Source organism: Ovis canadensis, chromosome 2, assembly GCF_042477335.2.
Source record: "Ovis canadensis isolate MfBH-ARS-UI-01 breed Bighorn chromosome 2, ARS-UI_OviCan_v2, whole genome shotgun sequence".
NCBI lineage: Eukaryota > Metazoa > Chordata > Mammalia > Artiodactyla > Bovidae > Ovis > Ovis canadensis.
Window position 1 is genome coordinate 104,074,900 of NC_091246.1, and position 20,463 is coordinate 104,095,362.

Genomic DNA, 20,463 nt, shown 5'->3' on the forward strand with positions numbered 1-20,463 from the left:
CGTTAAAATTAACTACCTCGCAGAAGAAAGTGCTACAGAGGCAGCTCGATCTGTGCGAACCCACGAAGCCTCCGAACCAAGTTCCATTTTAAAGTCGGCTCTTGGAACTCAGAATGCACTTTCCCAGAAATCATGGTATACGTGGCGGCTGCGGTCACTCGAAAGCCTAAACACAGAGCAGCTGAAACACGGCACATTTTCAACAAAACTGTCCTCTCCTGCACTTCCACTGTGAACCAAGACATTCCTGGTCAGAGAGGATCTGGCGGACAAGCTGGAAACCTGACCACAACAGTGCTTTAGGAACACATCTTGAGGGGCCAGAGGGAGGACTAAGGAGCTGAGGTGACAGCTGGACCCATGTGGGACCCAAACCACCCTCGCAGGAGGCAGCCATAGGGATGAAGGGTAAGAGTGGGAAGAAGGGCGAGATTCCAGCCCTTTCAATAAGCAGCCTCCCATGGACTCTCCACACAGTCCAATCCCCAGCTCTGCAGACAGAGGCCCAAGACTGGAAGCCAACCAAGCAGAGAAGCCTCCAGGCATATTCTCCCTTGCCCAGCTCCATGGACACAGCTGGTCCAGGCATATAAATGGGATATTTGCATGTCAAGGGAGGGATTTTGTTAATATAATTAATGAGATCTCTCAAGCTCATGTGGCTCATAACAAAACACTCTTCTTGGGAAAAATCAGATCCTTGTGAATTTTGTTATAACAACATCAAAAACTGCAAAATACACTGGGCTGGCCAAAAAGTTTGCTCAGGGTTTTACATACCATCATATGGTAAAACCGAACATTTTGTCCAGTCCACTGGTCATAGCAAACACCCTCTTTCAACGACACAAGAGAAGACTCTACACATGGACATCACCAGATGGTCAATACCGAAATCATATTGATTATATTCTTTGCAGCCAAAGAAGGAGAAGTTCTATACAGTCAAAACAAGACTGGGAGCTGACTGTGGCTCAGATCCTGAACACTTTATTACAAAATTAAGACGTAAATTGAAGAAAGTAGGGAAAGCCACTAGACCATTCAGGTATGACCTAAATCAAATCCCTTACAATTACACAGTGGAAGTGACAAAACAGACCCAAGGAATTAGATCTGATAGACAGAGTGCCTAAAGAACTATGGACGGAAGTTTGTGACATTGTACAGGAGACAGGGATCAACACCATCCCCAAGAAAAAGAAATGCAAAAAGGCAAAATGGTAAAGTCTGATGAGACTTTACAAATAGATGTGAAAAGAAGAGAAGCGAAAGGCAAAGGGGAAAAGGAAAGATACACCCATTTGAATGCAGAGTTCCAAAGAATAGCAAGGAGAGATAAGAAAGCCTTCCTTAGTGATCAATGCAAAGAAATAGAGGAAAACAATAGAATGGGAAAGACTAGAGATCTCTTCAAGAAAATTATAGATACCAAGGGAACACTGCATGCAAAGATGGGCACACTAAATGACAGAAATGGTACAGACCTAACAGAAGATATTAAGAAGAGGTGGCAAGAATACAGAGAAAAACTATACAAAAAAGATCTTCATGACCCAGATAACCACGATGGTATGATCAATCACCTGGAGCCAGATATTCTGGAATGTGAAGTCAAGTGGGCCTTAGGAAGCATCACTATGAACAAAGCTAGTGGAGGTGATGGAATTCCAGTTGAGCTCTTTCAAGTCCTCAAAGATGATGCTATGAAAGTGCTACACTCAATAGGCCAGAAAATTTGGAAAATTCAGCAGTGGCCACAGGACTGGAAAAGGTCAGTTTTCATTCCAATCCCAAAGAAAGGCAATACCAAAAACTGATCAAAATATTGCATAATTGCACTCATCTCACATGCTAGCAAAGTAATGCTCGAAATTCTCCAAGCTAGGCTTCAACAGTATGTGATCCAAGAACTCCCAGATGTTCAAACTGGATTTAGAAAAGGCAGAGGAACCAGAAATCAAATTGCCAACATCTGTTGGACCATCAAAAAAGCGAGTTCCAGAAAAACATCTATTTCTGCTTTATTGACTACAACAAAGCATTTGACCATGTGGATCACAACAAACTGGAAAATTCTTAAAGAGATGGGAATACCAGACCACCTGACTGCTTCCTGAGAAATCTGTATCCAGGTCAAGAAGCAAAACTTAGAACTGGACAAAGAACAACAGACTGGTTCCAAATCAGGAAAGGAGTACGTCAAGGCTGTATATTGTCACCCTGCTTGTTTATCTTATATGCAGAGTACATCATAAGAAATGCTGGGTTGGATGGAGAACCAGCTGGAATCAAGATTGCCAGGAGAAATATCAATAACCTCAGATATGCAGATGACACCACCCTTATGGCAAAAAGCAAAGAAGAACTAAAGAGCCTCTTGATGAAAATGAAAGAGGAGTGAAAAGTTGGCTTAAAACTCAACATTCAGAAAACTAAGATCATGGCATCTGGTCCCATCACTTCAAGGCAAATAGATGGCGAAACAGTGGAAACAGTGACAGACTTGATTTTGGGGGCTCCAAAATCACTGTAGATGGTGACTGCAGCCATGAAACTGAAAGGCGCTTGCTCCTTGGAAGAAAAGATATGACCAACCTAGACAGCGTATTCAAAAGCAGAGACATTACTTTGCCAAGAAAGGACCGTCTAGTCAAAGCTATGGTTTTTCCAGTAATCATGTATGGATGTGAGAGGTGGACCATAAAGAAAGCTGAGCACCGAAGAATTGATGCTTTTGAACTGTGGTGTTGGAGAAGACTCATTTGAGAGTCCCTTGGACTGCAAGGAGAGCAAACCAGTCAATCCTAAAGGAAATCAGCCCTGAATATTCATTGGAAAGACTGATGCTGAAGCTGAAACTCCAATACCTTGACCACCTAATGCAAAGAACTGACTAATTGGAAAAGACCCTGATGCTGGGAAAGATTGAAGGCAGGAGGAGAAGGGGATAACAGAAGATGAGATGGTTGGATGGCATCACCAACTCGATGGACATGAGTCTGAGGAAGCTCCAGGAGTTGGTGATAGACAGGAAAGCCTGGCGTGCTGCCGTCCATGGGGTCGCAAAGAGTCGAACACAACTGAGCGACTGAACTGAACTGAATGCATCCAAATGCCACTGCATCTTAAGATGCTATCAACTTTAAGAGAAGATCATTTTGTATATTACTAAGGAGGAAAAAAAAAAAGAAAAACTCGGCCAATTAACTTTAAGACAACATCAATTTTAAGACAGTCTAACTTCAAGAGTATTTGTTTTTAATTAACATAAGCCTTAGAACAGATAAAACATGGAAAAATTCAGAAGCCAGCATAAGTTCATAGAACTTTTGTCTCCTACAGGAATTCATCTGGGCCTAGGAATCACCCTTGTTTTACAGACAAGGAAAGAGGAAGGCCACATAATCAGCAAGAGAGGCATGACCAGAACTTAGGTCTCCTGACTCCTGATGGGAGTGTTCTTTTCCCCACTAGACACGGAATACTTTCTGGTATCTGATGGGAACAGACGTATCTTGGTTTTCTGAGAGAGAAGATATCTGAGTTTTAAAGAAATGTATTTACCCATGTTATCCACATCCCTCTCAAGATATAAAACATTTCCATTACTTCACAAAGTTCAACTCCTTCCCTCCCCTAAGGAAAGATCAGTTCTTTCTCCACAGATTAGTTCTGCCTGTTTTAGAAGTTCTGCATCTGGTTGTTCACTTAACATAGTGACTCAGAGATTTGGTCACCATGTAGTTCATTACTTTGCATGGTTGAATAATATTCCACAGTATGGATAAGCCATAATTTATTTACCCATTCCTCTGCTGATGGATGTTAGGGTTGCTTCCAGTTTTAGGTTGTTTTGAATTAAGCAGCTTTGAATATTCTTATGTAAATCTTTATGGATATATGTTTTCATTTCTCTTGGGTAAGGGCCTATAAGTGGAATTACTGGGTGATGGGGTAGATGTCTCTTTAACTTGATAATAAACTGCCAGTGAATGTATCATTTTATACCCCCATTAGCAGTGAAAGCATTCTAGCTGCTTTTAACAAAAACAAAAAGGGCAGAAGAAAAAGGAAGGAAAAACCATCTCCTGTTGCTCTCTGGTCTATGACCACCTCTTTCTGCTGCTGAGTCCTCATGGCCTTTGCAACATGAAACACAAAGAACTTCTCCAGGCTTCTTCACGATGAAACACAGCTTTTCAGAAGCTTATTTTGAAATAAAAAACAAATGCTCGCACTGTAGGCTTTAAGTCTCGTTTTTCCTTTTTATCATCAGGAATTGATAATGTGACCCTAACACTTGCCAACTTAGTCATTTAGTGAATTATTAACAGGTAGCCCCATCACGTGAGGCTGTTTATCTTTCCGCTGATTACTGCACATTTCTGCCTTTTGAAAACCGTGTCACCTGAAGAATAAAAGCCCTGTTAAAGAGAAAAAGAAAAACCGCAAATGAGAAGGAAGGAGGGATGAAGGGAGAAAAGGATGGTTCATTGCAGTTGTGTTTCTCAACTGCATTCAAACCATTTATAGAGTTGAGATCCGAAACACTGGAAAAAGCGAGAAAGCATTCAGATACAAAGAATAAACAGTAAACCTCTGGCTGCGGCTGCTAAGTCGCTTCAGTCGTGTCCGACTCTGTGCAACCCCAGAGACAGCAGCCCACCAGGCTCCCCTGTCCCTGGGATTCTCCAGGCAAGAACACCGGAGTGGGTTGCCATTTCCTTCTCCCATGCATCAAAGTGAAAAGTGAAAGTGAAGTCGCTCAGTCGTGTCCAACCCTCAGCGACCCCATGGACTGCAGCCTACCAGGCTCCTCCAAGCATACAAAGAGCAATCTATTACAGATCCAAGATTTTGCAGCTAGTCTAACTTGAAAAGGGGTTCAATTTTTAAAGTTTCGGCAGGTTCAAAATTAAACAATCAAACAGTTAATATTTGCCTTGTAAGCCTAATACTTTGAAGAGCCAGGGAAGAATTCAGTTAGTATTTGACATTATTTAAGAGCAAAAGTATTCTGCAATAAAAGAACTCTAAAACGAAGCCCAAGTACAGTGTAATCTTCTCAGTCTTCCAAAACCTGATCTGTCTTCAAATATATACTGTCCATCTGCTGTTCAAATACTCAACAGAATCGACCGACAGACACTGAGCCCCTGAATGAAGAGTATGAAGGCACAGCAGACGGTGTGTGTGGGTGGGGGTCCTCACCCCAGGGTCCCATTCCCATTTTCCACCTCCAAGGGCAACACGGCCTGGACCTCCCCACTCACTCCCCGATCGTCTGTAGTCAGCGTGGCGGAGGGAACCACTCTTCTCACTTTGCCAGAGTCCTTTCCTTAGGCCTTTCATTTTTCCTATCCCGGTAAGGAAGGCCTGGTTACTAGCTGTGCCAATAACCGGGGGAACAAATCTGTCTAAATCAGGGAATAAGCACTAGGAAGCATATAAACTACATTCTCTAGCAAGCACCTGTCATGGGTATTTTCAGCTCCGTTTGTTTGATTTCTAAGCACATCTCAATTAGCTCAAAAATAAAAACAGTAATAAATACTAATTTATTAGTATTTAATAGTAATTAATAATTAATTAAAAATATAAAAACTACCCCATTAGTATTTAATAATAATACTATAGCTAACTATAACGGCAATTACAATTTACTCTTTTAACATGTGTAAAATTTGTGTATATTGTCTCATTTAATCCTTAAAAAATAAGTCTGTATAGGAGGTATTACTAACCCAGTTTGATAAATGAAAAAACTTAGGCTCAAAGTGACTTACCCAAGGTCACTTCACTAAGAGGTGGCAGAAACAAGATTTCTGTCTGATTCCAATGTGATACCCTGGGACTCTGTATTATGCTGTGGTGTCTCCCTCTAAGGGTTATATCCTCTTCTATGAGTAAAATGGTGCTGATTTGCTTTTCAAAAGAGTCTTCTTTAACATAAGATTAAAACCAGAACCTTTAAGCCCACAGAAGTATTACATATGCACACACATTATACTATGAATCAAGTTACGATTACAAAATTCCTCTACAAGCCTACAGCATTTTTGTATATACACATTTTCATCTGATACGTATTTCTTAGGTAGGTGACTTCTCAAGGTGTTAGCTCTTGTTACATGTTTATTCTTAGTAAATTCAAATGTCGTATGATCCTTCACCTCTGGAATATTGGAGACAATTTCAAAAGTTACTCCACAGCCTGGAATAGAACTTCGATGTGACATCTTTTTGAGGAGACTCTGAGCAAAACCCTAGAGAAAAACAAAAGAGAAGATATGGCTTCCCATCTCAAAAACTGAGTTTTCATTAACAAAGAGGCAGCATAAAAGACACCATATTCACGCTAGCCAAAAAGGAAAAGAACATTATTTGCAATGTAAGTCAAAACCCAAATCACAACATATAGGTTCCTCAACTTGTTCTTAGTGCCCACAAACAAACCCATTTATACGATGCTTGCCATTTACCAGACCGAATACATGGAAAGTGCAGATCCTAAACTCTGGAACCACGTTAGGCATCTGGTTCAACTTTGCTTTAAAAAAAGCTACAGAAATAAGACTGTTGACTTCTACACAATAAAATGACCTTCTAACTAAAATGTAAAGAAAGGCTGGTGACTCTTAATCCTTTTTTTTTCCCAGCACGATGGACATCTTGCACTATGAATATTGACAAGTTCAGGCATTAAATTCTTGACCAAAGCAGGGTCGTTACGGAGAATGATTTAAGAGTGCTTGGTCACTGTTTATGCTGACTGCGCTCTCTGCACGCTCTGAATTGAACTGTTGAATTAATGCATAGATGACTCATTTGAAGATGCTGCTAAGACTGAACATCCTGTAGAGGTTGAAGAGAGCAGGGATGAGGGCAGAATACAATTGGTGAATAAAGATAAGAAGGAGAGAGAATATTAAACCAACACTGAACCTCTTTCCCCATGCAAAAGCAAAGTAGGATATAGGTTTTTCAAAAACCACAAAAAACCCAAACAGAACAGACAAAAAGCTGTTTGGTCTCAGAGGTATGTATTTTCACAAACTTATTTAATAATAATTAAGTGATCTTTAGTTAATTTCTAAAAACATTTTAGCCTCTAAGAATGCAAGGGCCTGTTAGAATACATATATTTCATCCCTTCACTCTTAACTCCAGCCTTGCAAGGCTGAACCATCGCCAATTACACTGGTCAAAGTACAGCTACAGTTTGTTTTCCTTTAATGGGTGGTGGGAGGAGGTGAGGGGGCCGCTGTCATCTTACTTTTCTGTTTTCTATTTGTATGAAATTATTATTTTATTAAATGTTTTTAATAGTGGTAAAAGTTACATAAAATGTGCTACTTTAACCATATTTAACTGCACAGTTCAGTGGCACTGTATAATATTGTTACACAATCCGTATCTTACCATCATCCATCTCCCTAATTTTTCATCTTCCTAAGCTGAGACTCTGTCCCCATAAAACACTAAGACCCACCCCGACTCCCCACCCCATCCCCCGGCACCTACCAACTGTACGGAATTGCTGAAGCTAACCTGCATGTATTAGGGTCATGAGGAAGTCCCTGCTCTCACTACAGAGAAGCAAATTTTAGTTAATGAACCATCTGAATTTCAGTTTGATATCAAATCATTTTAACCAGGGGAGAGTGCAGCAGCTTCTCACGTCTACAGATTTTTAAAATTAACTTAAAAAAAGAAAAAAAAAAAAACAAAAAACAGAAGAAACCTGGTGACTTCACAACACTCCTTTCTATTAAAATTTCTGTGGGGGCTGGTGGTTGAACCAGGTCAGTCTCAGCGCCTGGCGGCCAGAACCCCTAGCTCTGAAATGGCAAGTAACTCTTCAAAGTGCTCCCCAAGAGCAACGTGTCTTTTTCCAATTCCTCAGAGACTTCTCAGAAAAGAGCGAACGGGAGACACAGCAGGTACATCGGCAGCTACCCCATGACCTATATGTCCTGATGCTGGAGCGCCAAGCTGAAGAGCTGAATTTTAACAGCATTACGGCCCATCGTCATTCAAAGATTGGTATCAGTGTGACATTTAGAACTAAAGATTAATTTTTAGGGGTAGAGATTACATCTAGAACTCTGTCAACCATGACTGTACTCTTCTAAATGAGAAGATTTACTTTCATCTGTCTGGTTTTAGCCAGTATATTGAGAAGAATCCCTAGACTCAACCTCTCAAATCCTATCTTTGCAAAACCAATATGAGAAGTGCTTTCTATTCTTATCTAGAAGTTTTCTACTAAACCAGTTCATATGGCACCAGGTCCTTCATAATCTCACTGCAGCTGTGTGGACAGGCACGGTCATGGCCTCTGCAGAATACTCTGACCATCAGACTATGCTTCTCATGGTCCCCAAGCCTGCCACGCCCGTTCCTCCCTCACCATCTCTGCACGTGTATTTCCTCCTCTGGGGAGCAGCCAACGAGCCCTCCTCTGCCTGCCAACCGCCCCTGTCCCCCTCCCCTCCTCCCTGACTGCTCTTGCACCGTTGCCCCGGCGAGCACCTGCACGGCGGTGTCACCACACAGAAGACCGGCCCGTTTATACACACTCGCGGGCCAATGGACAGAGGCTCTTTCAAGACGCAGGCTATTTCTCATCATCTTTTTACCCCAAAGCTTGGCAGAGGACTCTCTCCAAATACATGAATCAGTGAACTAGCAGAAAGGAAAGGAAAGCATGGAAAATCAAGGGTGAGGAGCACAAACAGCAGCTCATCGGCAGTGAACTTCTCATCTTATCAGAACCAGATGGAAAGGCAAAGACAAAACAGCGAGCATCGCCTTAACAGGGCTCCATGGCACCCCCAAGCAGGGCTGAGAGCTGTGACTGCGGAGTCAGGAAGATGCAGGGGAGCAGTGCAGTGCCATCCAGGAGGCGGTCAGGCTGAAGGGCTCTGGGACTGAAGCAAGCACAGGCATGGGACGGCCACGGTCACCTGGTGGACAAAAGCTCAGAGGGCCCCAGAGCCTGTGGGGTCAGAGGCCAGAGCGATGTTTCCACTGCCCCGCCATTATGTCAGACCCAAAGTCACTTCTTCAATGAGCATCAGGGACCCACCTGCCGGCCGTGAACATTAACACAAATGCGCTTGCGCAATACCAGCTGCATGTCGGCTGGATGGCTGAGCTGGACTGTCACCCGGACGATGAGGAACACCCGCTCGTCCATGGGCGTGCCTTTACTCAGCTGAGGGCAGCCGTGCACGGCCGAGTCCCAGGAGGCTTCCACTTTCACCTGCGGAGAAGACGGAAAGGACAGAGTCACCTCCTCCTCCTAAGACACAGACCCTCACAAGGAAACGTCTTGACTTGGCCGAAGGCAAGCAGACCAGTCACGAGGGCAGTGCTGCCTGTAGGTACCCAGGGATGTGGCCTCAGGTACCTACCTGGGGGGTACAGAGCAGGATGTTCCTGGTTGGCAGCGAAAATGGATTTATTTCAAAAAATACTCAAATGGAAAGCTATAAATTTAGTATAATGAACTCCTGTGTTTCTCCCCTACAGATTCATCAACTGTGAATATCTTCCCTTTTTTCCTCTTACATATACACACTCAGTATTGCTGTTGTTTTGGGGTGTTTTTTTTTCTGAATTACTTTAGAGTAAGTTACAGATGTGTCTTTATCCCTGAACACTTCAGCAAGTATCTTTTTTCTTTAAGATTTTTTGATGTGGGCCAATTTTAAAGTCTTTACTGAATCTGTTACAATATTACACGTGTTTGATGTTTTGGATTTTTGGCCCCAAGACATGTGGGATCTTAGTTCCACGACCAGGGATCAAACCTCCACCCTTTGCATTGGAAGGCAAGATCTGAACCACTGGACCATCAGGGAAGTCCCAGCAAGTATCTTATTAGAGCAAGGACCTCCTCTGACTTAACCACAGAACAATGATCATATTCAGGAAACGTAACACCGAAATAATACCATTATATAATACAGAGTCCATACTCAGATGTTTCAGCAGTTCTGATCTGGTATCTCAGACTACATTTAGCTGCCCTGTCTTTTTAGTCCACTTTCATCTAGGCTGGTTCCTAGCCTTTCTTTGCCATTCATGACACTGGCTTATTAAAGAAGGGTGCAGGCCCACTGTTTTACAGAATGTTTTACTATTTTTACAGAACACACCCCAGATCAAGCGTTGCATCTTTGAATAACACTAAGTGTTGGTATGTCCTTCTAAGTATTGCACTGGCTTTCCTTCCTTAAAATCTTTCATCATTTTTCCAATACACTCAAAATTAGAAATTAAGCCCCACTTAAGCCCCACTTAATCACGCAGACTGAAACATTTTCATCAGGCTTCATCTAGTCCTTTTCCCCCTTATTCACAAGTCTTTACTAAAGCATTTCAGTCATTGCCAAACATCATGCTGTTGTGCCTCCACGTACATCAGAAGCATTTCCCCAGAGAGTGGACCACTGCTGATCTGAACTGCTAATACTAACAGAGATCCTTTACCAGGAAGAGCAGTGCCACAGTGAATGGGCATAATCTGATTGGCCCTTTCCTTCTGGAACTGGTTCCGTTCTTCGCGGAAATCACAATTAAGATTTTCATTTATATTTCTTGAGAAATGGAGGCATTGAAATGATAACTTTGCTGATTGTTTCCAAAGGCCTGGGGAAAGGTTAAAGGAACTACTTTTCACCCAGCCTTCCCGAGTTACACTTTATTTACCTCTCCATCGTGCTGTTTGACAATCTGCAGCTCAAAGAACTCGTCCTCCTCTTCCCCAGTGAGGGTAGCATCCCATCCACCAGCTTCGGGGTCATCAAGATTATCCTGAGAGCTGAAATCATCAGCTAAAAGCGGAGGAGTTCCATTAAATACGGAGATCACTTTAAAGGATAACCCCTAACAGCTACATTTCAACGTGCTTAGTAGCAGAATTCTCCTGCCTCAAATTTCATTTGCTTTTGGCCCTGAAATCTTACATGACACAGAGGATGACCATTAAACAGTTCACACATCTGAGATGGGAGACACCGCAAGAAATTATCTCAATCCAATCACCTGCCTCCGTGCCTTATTTTGCATGGAAGGTGATGGAAGCCAAGAAACCCAAGAGGTTACTCAAGGTCAACCCATAAATGTTAAGGGTAGGATTATAGCCCCAATTCCCTGTCTTTCAGGGCACTGAAGACATGACAATGAGAGTGATTCCAATGATCTGACAGGTAAATTTAACAAACCAAATCTATTGGCTACATGAGCTGGAAACGGAATGGTTGCCCTGTGGTGCTCTGATTCTTCATGTCCAAGCCTGGCCCTCCCAATTCCCCATCCATCTAAGCTTGGGGGTGAGCATCAAAAGTCTCTTTTCTAGGACGTGGGCTTCATGGACCAAGAACAGGCATAAGGCTGAACAGGGTGCTGCTCCTGTCTTGGAATATCCATACTACTAGGTCTTCTTTAAGCTTGTTCTTTCCCACTTTCTAGGCCTCCTGCACGCACGCACACACCCCTCACCCACCTAGGAACCTAATGTAAGGACAGAACAGAGCTGCCTTCAGTCTCCAAGGCTTGAGAGAACAAGGCAGGATAGAGCACTGTGGCAAGACCTTAAAGCCCCGACAGGTGGACAGACAGTGCAAGCGGCTAAGGGTTCTTCTCTGACTCCCTGCATACCTAAACATCACCCACACAACCAAGTAAGCCAAATGGTGCATGCGTGCTCAGTTGCTAGGCCATCCGACTCTCTGTGACCCCATGGACTGCAGCCCGCCAAGTTCATCTGTCCACGGGATTTTCAAGGGAAGAATACTGGAGTGGGTTGTTGTTTCCTCCTCTAGGAGATTGTCCCAACCCAGGGATTGAACCTGGGTTTCCATACTGGCAGGTGGGTTCTTTACTGCTGAGTCACCAGGTAAGTCCAAGCCAAATGGTACAGGATGCTAAATACCTGAGATGCTGAAACGCACTCTCAGGGTGAAAGAAAACTAGGAGGGCGTCCACGCTTGTCTGTTTAGGACAGTTCATTTTAATGCACGGTTCTTCTGCAGATGTCTTTGGCATTTAAATGCTGACTTCTAAATTATTTTTAGCTCTTTAATCTTACCTTCTCATTTTCAGTTTCTCTCCTCAGACAGAACATATGTAAAATGTAGCTGTATCCAAAATATTTCACGAGAGCGAAAAAAAGACAGTAATTTTTAAAAGGTGCGGGGGCGGGGGGCGTGATGCATGGATGGATGGCACAAGAACTCACAGAAAAAGGGGCAAATCCATTAGGTAACGCTAAGAAGACACCAGACAAAAGAAACGCGCTACACGAGCATCACTAGTTATTAGTCATTTCCGGACAGAGGTCTCTTCCTGAGAATTAAGTGCAGGAAAACATTACTACCATCCTAAATTGAAGGGAGAATGGAGCACACAGGGCAATACGGGCTGGAGAATGAAACATGAGACGACGTCACGATGAAACATACCTATCACTGTTATAAAAACATTATGCTTACAGGAAATTCATTCTCTGTTGAGGTATTAGAGTCTTTTTGCACACATAAAATGGACCTGAACCTCAGGCCTGCAGAACTGCCTATCTGCATACCTGGTTAGAATCTAAATGTTACTTGGGCTTCCAGAACCTGCCTGTCAATGCAGGAGACACGGATTCGATCCCTGGACTGGCAAGATTCCCTGGAGAAGGAAATGGCAAACCACTCCAGTGTTCTGGCCTGGGAAATCCCACGGACAGAGGAGCCTGGCGGGCTGCAGTCCATGGGGTCGCTAAAGAGCTGGAAACAACTTAGTGACTGAACAACAACAGGCGCTACTCAGACATTAAGTTTTCAGAGGAAAGCCTTCAGAAGGGACTTCCTCACTTACCATTTAAGTCAAGGAATATGACAGGAATGTGTGTTTCCATCCCAGGAACTGGGGTCCTAAAACATAATGAACAACAGCATCTCAAATAAAGCAGCCTTTCTCAGTGGCATGTATTGGCTTGGCCAAAAAGTTCGTTTGGGTTTTCATAAGATGTTATAACAAACCCAAAGTAACTTTTTGGCCAACTCAATGCTTTGTATCTCAGCTTTCATATACTAAGAGCTATTAGAGGTCAACCGATAATAATGCTGGGTACTGCGTTGGCTGTGATTTCACATCAGAGGTGCCACAAAGACTTGACTATCACCATCGCTTCTTTCCTTCAGTGCTCTCATGTAAATTATCATACACTCTGATACCAGAACTCAGGAGCCACATGTCCCTGTTTAAAACTGAAGTTGAAGCTCCCTTGTTTAAACATACCTTCTTACAAAGTTATATCTCTAAGGGCACCATGTGGCTTAATTCAATATTTTTAATTTCTATAAAGTGGCACAGAACATCTGCTGACAGTTAACTTTAGGCCAACACCAAAATCAAAAACTCCTGGAGATGCAATTTTATTAGGAGTGAATAGTCTTTTAAGGGAATGACCCAAGTAATTAACATATTAACTATTTTTTTTAAATGCTAAGTGTGATGGTACTAAATATTGATTTAGATTCTCAGAAATCTTAATTACTTGGGCCAATAACAATATTACTTAATAAAACACAGTTTTAGGGCACAGTTATTCCAACTCATGAAAATAATTTAACACTTCCTCTAATTCAGACAATTTTTTTTCCATACGCTATGACTCATCCATTAATCAAAGCAGAGGCAACATTCACAGCAGAAGTAGGCAGCCCTGGGAACACAGAGAACGCTGGAAGACAGATAGCTGCACCATACCACTCTGCCGGGGCCCCTGGGATCCCGCTGCCGGCCGAGGGGACCATGACTGCATTCCTCTCCTCCGTCAGAGTCAGCCTCATCTCTAGGAGCTGAGCTTCACGGTCGGCATCATCCTCTGTCTTATCTAGAACATTAGGAATCAGGATCAAACACAGGTGGCCCACTTCCTCCTTCTGTGTACGCTCTGTATATGCCGGGAACTGGGTGATGAGGGTTCACCAGCAACTTATGACTTCCCCAACTCGTGATGAAAATTTGCTCATGAATGAACACGGACTACCAGCTAGCGGGGCTGGTGTGCTCTCACTGAGGGGCCACCTTCAGTTCATCAAAGGCCACAGAGGAACAGAACAGAAATGATCTTGAGAGTCAGACGGTTCAGGGGCTTCTAGACCAGAAGCCAAGAAATGCTGGCCTCTCCCGTGGTTATGTCTGCGGGACAGCACTTCCTGCACATACCCTGTCTCCTCGTCGTTGAGGGGGAAGGGAGACCTACGCAAAGACATCGTTAGAACCGGGTAATCGTCCTTCTGAAAGGATAGGACACGAATCAGCACCGTTCCTATGCTCTCGCGGTTCCCGTGATGGGCGAGTTCGTCTATTTTTCCTTTCTGTGACGGCCAATGGGGATAAACCACACTCTGATGTGGGGGAAGGGAAACGTTCCAGTTGCTTTTCGTACCATGTTTACTGACAAGCTTCTGCAGTTGTTGATCTAAATACTCCTGACGTTTTGTTAATGCATTTAGCCATTTTCTACGGAGTCTCTCTAAATCCCGATCCTGGAAGTGAACAGAGGAACTTGGAGTAAATATGTCATCAAGACAGTACATCTGAAACTCTATCTTACCTTACTCTAATAGGCTTCAAAAACATAAAGTATGACACCCTAACATTTTTGTTGTCACTGTAAGTTGACTTCAGCCATTATTAAGAACAGAAACTTTCAGAAATTAAAGCATTTGTGTCCTATAATAAGACCATTCCTGAAAGGGCATTCTCTGATTTCCAGAACCAGTTGCATTTCTGTTGGCTCAAAGGATAGAACAGAACTTCAAGCATTTGTACAACAGAGCTCGTTTACAAGGTCTCTTTTGCTGATAAAAGTCCCAAATGCTGGGACTTCCCAGTGGTCTGGTGGTTAAGATTCTACCTTCCAATGGAGGAAATGCACGTTCGATCCCTGGCTGGTGAACTAAGATCCCACAAAAATCACAAATACTATTTGACAATCTTCACATTTATTTCCTTTAGAACCACCATTAGATCTTTTCAAATTTCTTAACTACAGTCTTCAACATGTTCCACCAGTCTCTGTACATCACGTAAACGCCTCTCTCCTTGTTTCTGTGGGGAATGTTATCAACAGACTAACCTCTACCAGTCAACACCTGACTACACAGCCGTCTTACCTCACTTCCTTCTGTAATAAAGTTACGAGACGGGTAGATCAGGGGAATGCTGAGCAGACTGGGTGTATCTGGGTTTCACTAAGGCACTTAACCAAATAACTCCTGACATTCTTGTGGACAAGATGGAGAAACGTGCAATGGATCTACTTGGGCGAAATTACGGACAAATGAAATATCACATCCAAAGGACGGTGATTCATGGAATAACATCAGCTTAAAAGAAGCCTGTACGGTCGTGCCACAGGACTCTGTGTTTAACCCTCTCCGATGCAAGGCTTTTATCAGTGGCTTATAGGAAGGCAGACATTTTTATCCAATTAGAATGAGGCCGAATCATGAGGGTGACGACACTAGATGACATATTCAGGATCCAAAGAGCTCTGACAGTCCTAGATGATGACTGACCAGACTGGCAAAATAAAACTTATCAGACAAAATCTTGCAGGACAGTATGGAACGAAGCGAGGGAGAAAATGAAAGAATATCTGTACGACTCCAAGAAACGGGAAAAGGTGACCTGCCTTAAAGTGTGGAAGACACCTAGGGGCGTGGCTTGAAGACGCGTATGGGGGTGTAGCTTCACTGGAGCCCAGTCTGAGACCACTCTTTTTGGGGAAACAGGAAAAGGATCTGAAGAAATGGGTCTATAAGGGCCTGGATCGGGAGCCCCAGGTTTAGAAAAGGAGAAACAGTCACAAAGGGTGGTTCTCGACTCTGTTTTAAAACTTGAGAAAAAGCAGTACTTGAATCAAAGCTAATTGTGTAATTATTAAGCGACAGGATGGCAAGACTCGAGAACCTGTAATTGAGTACTTTAATCAAGCTAATTTGATGAGGCTAACCCATGCTTCATTACCTGGTAGCTGTCCATGTCCTCCTCTTCCTCCTAAAAGGAAAGATATGTTATGCAGAGCCGAAACCAGCATTTATCCAAGAATCAGGCTACACTAAACAACCCAAATCTAGCCCTATAGTTTATATTTTCTAATTTTATGAATATGCCTGTTCAGCTCCCACCAGCTTCCAGCCTCACTTTACAGTTTTCAGGGAGTTGGAGTGAAACCTCGAGCTCCTCATGGGAAAGTGAAGAACACTCATCTGACCTTTTCAGGAGCCAGTACAATACTTTTCCTGCTGGGTTTATAGTCCTACTCCCCAGGGGAAATCAAACACCTGCTGGCAAAGAGTCTTCATCAGCCAGTAGGGGGTTTCCGGGGAGATGTGGGTGATGGTGGGGAGGGGGTTAATGACTAGCAAGCAGGCACTGAGGAGTTCCGGGAGGCGGAGATGTTTTAACCCTCAGCTTGCCGTGGACCAGGGACAACCAACAGCCTGAGACAGTGATTCTATGCAAATGCAATACAGTTTTAAAAAAAGAGCATCAAAAGAAAAAGAGATATCAAAGGAAACAAAATACTGAAAAGAACTGTTCATGGAAGGCAGTTTTCTGACAGGTTCCCGGAGACTGGCCGGTTGGCTGTCCTGAGACTCACATGGACGGTCTCGTGCGTCTTCGGTGACCGTGGCGCCCTGACTCTCACACACCCGATGCCGACCGACAGGATATGCTCCTCCATCAGGGGCAGAGTCCCAGATTCCTGCACAGACTTCACTTCCACCTGGACTCGCCGGGACTGCCCCTGCACCACACACAATTTTAAGTTTCTGAAACTGGGTCTAAGCTCCAAAATCTGGGTTTAGAGAGACCCCTACAGGCGAATATTGAGAAAAGCATTTAGCTTTCAAGGTACTGTTTCTTTCACATTTAGTAGTAAAAACTAATCAAGAACAAATCTATAGTTTACATATTTTTTGGGAAAAAAAACATTAAAAGAAAACATTCTAACCAAGGAAATGCAAAATACTAGATAATACAAAATGTTCAATTTACTAATCGACAAAATAATATAAAATGTTAAACTAATAATTAAAATAAGCATGAAATACCTTTACTCTCACTAAACTAGTAATTATTGTTTAGGAAGGCAATTTATAATATTGCCCAAAGTTTATGAAAAAGGCAATTACATACACTGTGGGTGGGAATATAAATTGGTAAAGCTTTCTGCAGGGCAATTTGCCTTAAAAAATAAGTTTCACTTGACTCAGCTATTCAACTTTCTAGGAATCTGTTTTAATAATCATACATGCACATAAAGAATCTTACAGCACTATGAAGAAGAAAAAACTAGGTGTAAATTAAATGTACAATATTCATAACACAAGCTCTAGTATATTAATGAAATATAAACTATCTATAGTATGTTAGTGAAATATATACTGTAAACATTAAAATATTGCTATAGAAAACCATACATGATATATAAGATATAGTATGATGACAGATAGACTTCCTTTTTAAAAAAGCCAATTACCAAACTCAGTATATAAAGATCCACTTTAAAAAGTAAGTAATCAGACTAATAAGAACAATTATATTATCCTGAATTCACTGTTCTAATGCCCAAGTAAAATAATTTCAAACCAAGTTTCAAAATAAACAACTGATCAGGAAGACACTGTTCCTTCTTTAAGCACATTTTCACAATAAATACTACATAATTTTGAACATTTACAATGAAGTAGCATTTCAAAAGAAAGTTCCTAGTACCCCCAATCACTGACTTCAAAGCTGGCTTGTAAATTTTAGGGATGTCAAATAGAATTTGAAAAACAGAACCAGAATATGTAATTTTGAGTCACTCTTCCCCTCTTCCATTGGATTTTAATTCCCAAGAGTTTTGCATCATCAGGAAAATCAACTTAGGCAATGATTGATCCTATCAAGCTGGATTTAAAAAGATGGGTTGCAGATGTCTTTGATTTAATATTTTCCAAGGACTATGTATCAGATATTTTGTGAAGTAATTCAAAAACCATTTTAATTGTCTGAAATAGTTTAGACAGACAAATGGTTACCTTTGTTTTTACTTTGCTGAGACAGAAAGTGATCTGTTCTGAATGTGTACCCCAATGTGAAGGGTATCTACACTTTGGGGAACGATACAGGAAAAGGAGAGGGGCAATGGGGGAAAAAGATCCAGGAATGGCTTAATGTTCCATAGAAAAGCCTTGAACAGAACATGTAACCTACTGAATTTCTTGTAACTGCTGCTATTTCACCATTTTTAAACTACAAAACCAGCAAATGCATATGGTTAATCTCCTAGGTTCTCCTCTGGAACTTTCCCATTCAAGAACAAGTAGGTTCCAACTGTGAAATATTGGGTTGGCCAAAATGTTTGAGTTTTTCCATACGATGTTATAGAAAAACCTGAACGAACCTTTTGCTGCTGCTGCTAAGTCGCTTCAGTCGTGTCCGACTCTGTGAGACCCCACAGACGGCCTCCTACCAGGCTCCCTCTGTCCCTGGGATTCTCCAGGCAAGAACACTGCAGTTGGTTGCCATTTCCTTCTCCAATGTATGACAGTGAAAAGTGTAAGTGAAGTTGCTCAGTCGTGTCCGACTCTTAGCGACCTCATGGACTGTAGCCCACCAGGCTCCTCTGTCCATGGGATTTTCCAGGCAAGAGTACTGGAGCGGGGTGCCATTGCCTTCTCTTCTTAATATTTTGGCCAACCCAAAATATTAAATTCTAATATGCCTATCATCCAAGGCCCTCCATGAATTAACGAGCTGCCATAAGCCTGTATTGATGTTGTTTAATCACCAACACCTGTCCGACTCTTTTGAGACTCCTGCCAGGCTTCTCTGTCCATGGGATTTCCCAGGCATTTCCTCCTCCAGGGGATCTTCCCAAACCAGGGATCAAACCCACGTCTCCTGCATTGGCAGGCAGAATCTTTACCACTAAGCCACCAGGGAAGCCCACAAGCCTATATAACCCCTTCTGTTACTGCTTTCCAGGTCTTTCGATATATTACTTTCTACACAAATGTGCCTAGTCCACCCTCTATCTCTATTTCTGCCATTTATATATGAAGAACCTTTCCAGCTGGGTATGATTCTTTCACCATCCAAGTCAAGACACACAACCTTCAAAAAATCCTTTCCTGATAAGTTCAAAATACCTTTGGTCACTTTCAATAAAGGCTGCCAGAAGTGTGACAAACACTTAAATATTTAATTTAAACCAAACCACAGAATATTATCCGGTCTTGCCTTCCAGGAGATGAATCTCTATAGCATCCAAAGAAGATATATATAGTTTCAGCAGATGTTCAGGAGAAGATGTTCTTCATGCCTTTCTGAATCCTATTTTATGTATGTATCTCACACTATAATTTACACTAATTTCCTTTTGCTTTTAGTGCCTTGTCCACACATGAATGAATGTGCTGCAAGTCACTTACTAGGGTCAGAAAACAAGCGCTTATCATTTTCCTCCTCCCAAGACATCCAGAAACTGAAATATTCGAGTAAACCTTCTTTTCCCTTTAACCTTACATTTTGCTTTGAATGATTTCAATGTTTATTTTCTTGAGCCATTCTAATATTTTACTACTGTTTTAAAGTATGTAAACTATCATAGGCTATAATAATCTACTTAACATTGACTTCATGTAAAGAATAGCAAAAAAAGTGTTTGTAAGTCTCACATGTAAATTCTATTAAGATGTTCTCTCTCATCTTTCATTTGCAGCACAGATACTATAGATTGCATCTGTCTGGAGTTAAATGGCGATTCTCACACACTTGTGATACTGGTTTCTTGCTGGCGGGTATTCACATCTACCCAGCTGCCCTAATTTCACATGTCCATTGTTAGGGCTTTCCCAGTGGCTCGGTAAAGAACCTGCCTGCAATGCAAGAGACACAAGTTCGACCCCTGGGTCAGGAAAATCCCCCAAAAGGAAATGCAATGTGCTCCAGTATTCTCGACTGGAGAACCCCACGGACAGAGGAGCCTGGTGGGCCACAGTCTATGGGATTGCAGAGTCAGACACGACTGAGCGTGCCCACACATACCAGCAAATCATGCCACCTGAGTCACAGGAACCCTCAATTACAGCCAAGTCAGACAGCAAGGTGGGTGACCTGGGGCCCCAGCTGGCATCTGAAGTGAAGGCGGCCATGCGCTTAAGTCTGAGCCCTTAAGTCTGTGGCGTGATGCTCACTCTGGGTGGGTTAGGGTCCATGTGGAATTGAATTCTACGACACCCTATTGATGTCTATGGAGAGGTGGAGAACTGGTGGACTTTTGGCCTCCCTACTTCTCGCTTCCCCAGTCTCTAGCAATGGGCTCTGCATACCCGTGAGAAATTAGTTTCTAACCCTCACACTAACCCTACAAGGCTAGTGTTATCATCCCCTCCA

General features: G+C 42.5%; 1 protein-coding gene across 3 annotated transcripts in view; it reads right to left on the reverse strand.

Moving 5' to 3' along the window:
• The window catches only part of KIF13B (kinesin family member 13B), a 204,888-nt gene that overhangs the window by 49,412 nt on the left and 135,013 nt on the right, over nt 1–20,463 (reverse strand). For all 3 annotated transcript variants that reach the window (XR_011254392.1, XM_069576709.1, XM_069576710.1), the window contains exons 25-32: nt 16,679–16,825; nt 16,042–16,071; nt 14,456–14,555; nt 13,771–13,897; nt 12,877–12,932; nt 10,723–10,847; nt 9,095–9,271; nt 6,177–6,269 (exon numbers count right to left, since the gene is read on the reverse strand). Coding sequence is in view for 2 of the 3 variants with exons in the window: in XM_069576709.1 (XP_069432810.1) it covers nt 6,177–6,269; nt 9,095–9,271; nt 10,723–10,847; nt 12,877–12,932; nt 13,771–13,897; nt 14,456–14,555; nt 16,042–16,071; nt 16,679–16,825 (855 nt within the window). In the remaining variant the exon portion in view is untranslated. The remainder of the gene's footprint in view (nt 1–6,176; nt 6,270–9,094; nt 9,272–10,722; nt 10,848–12,876; nt 12,933–13,770; nt 13,898–14,455; nt 14,556–16,041; nt 16,072–16,678; nt 16,826–20,463) is intronic.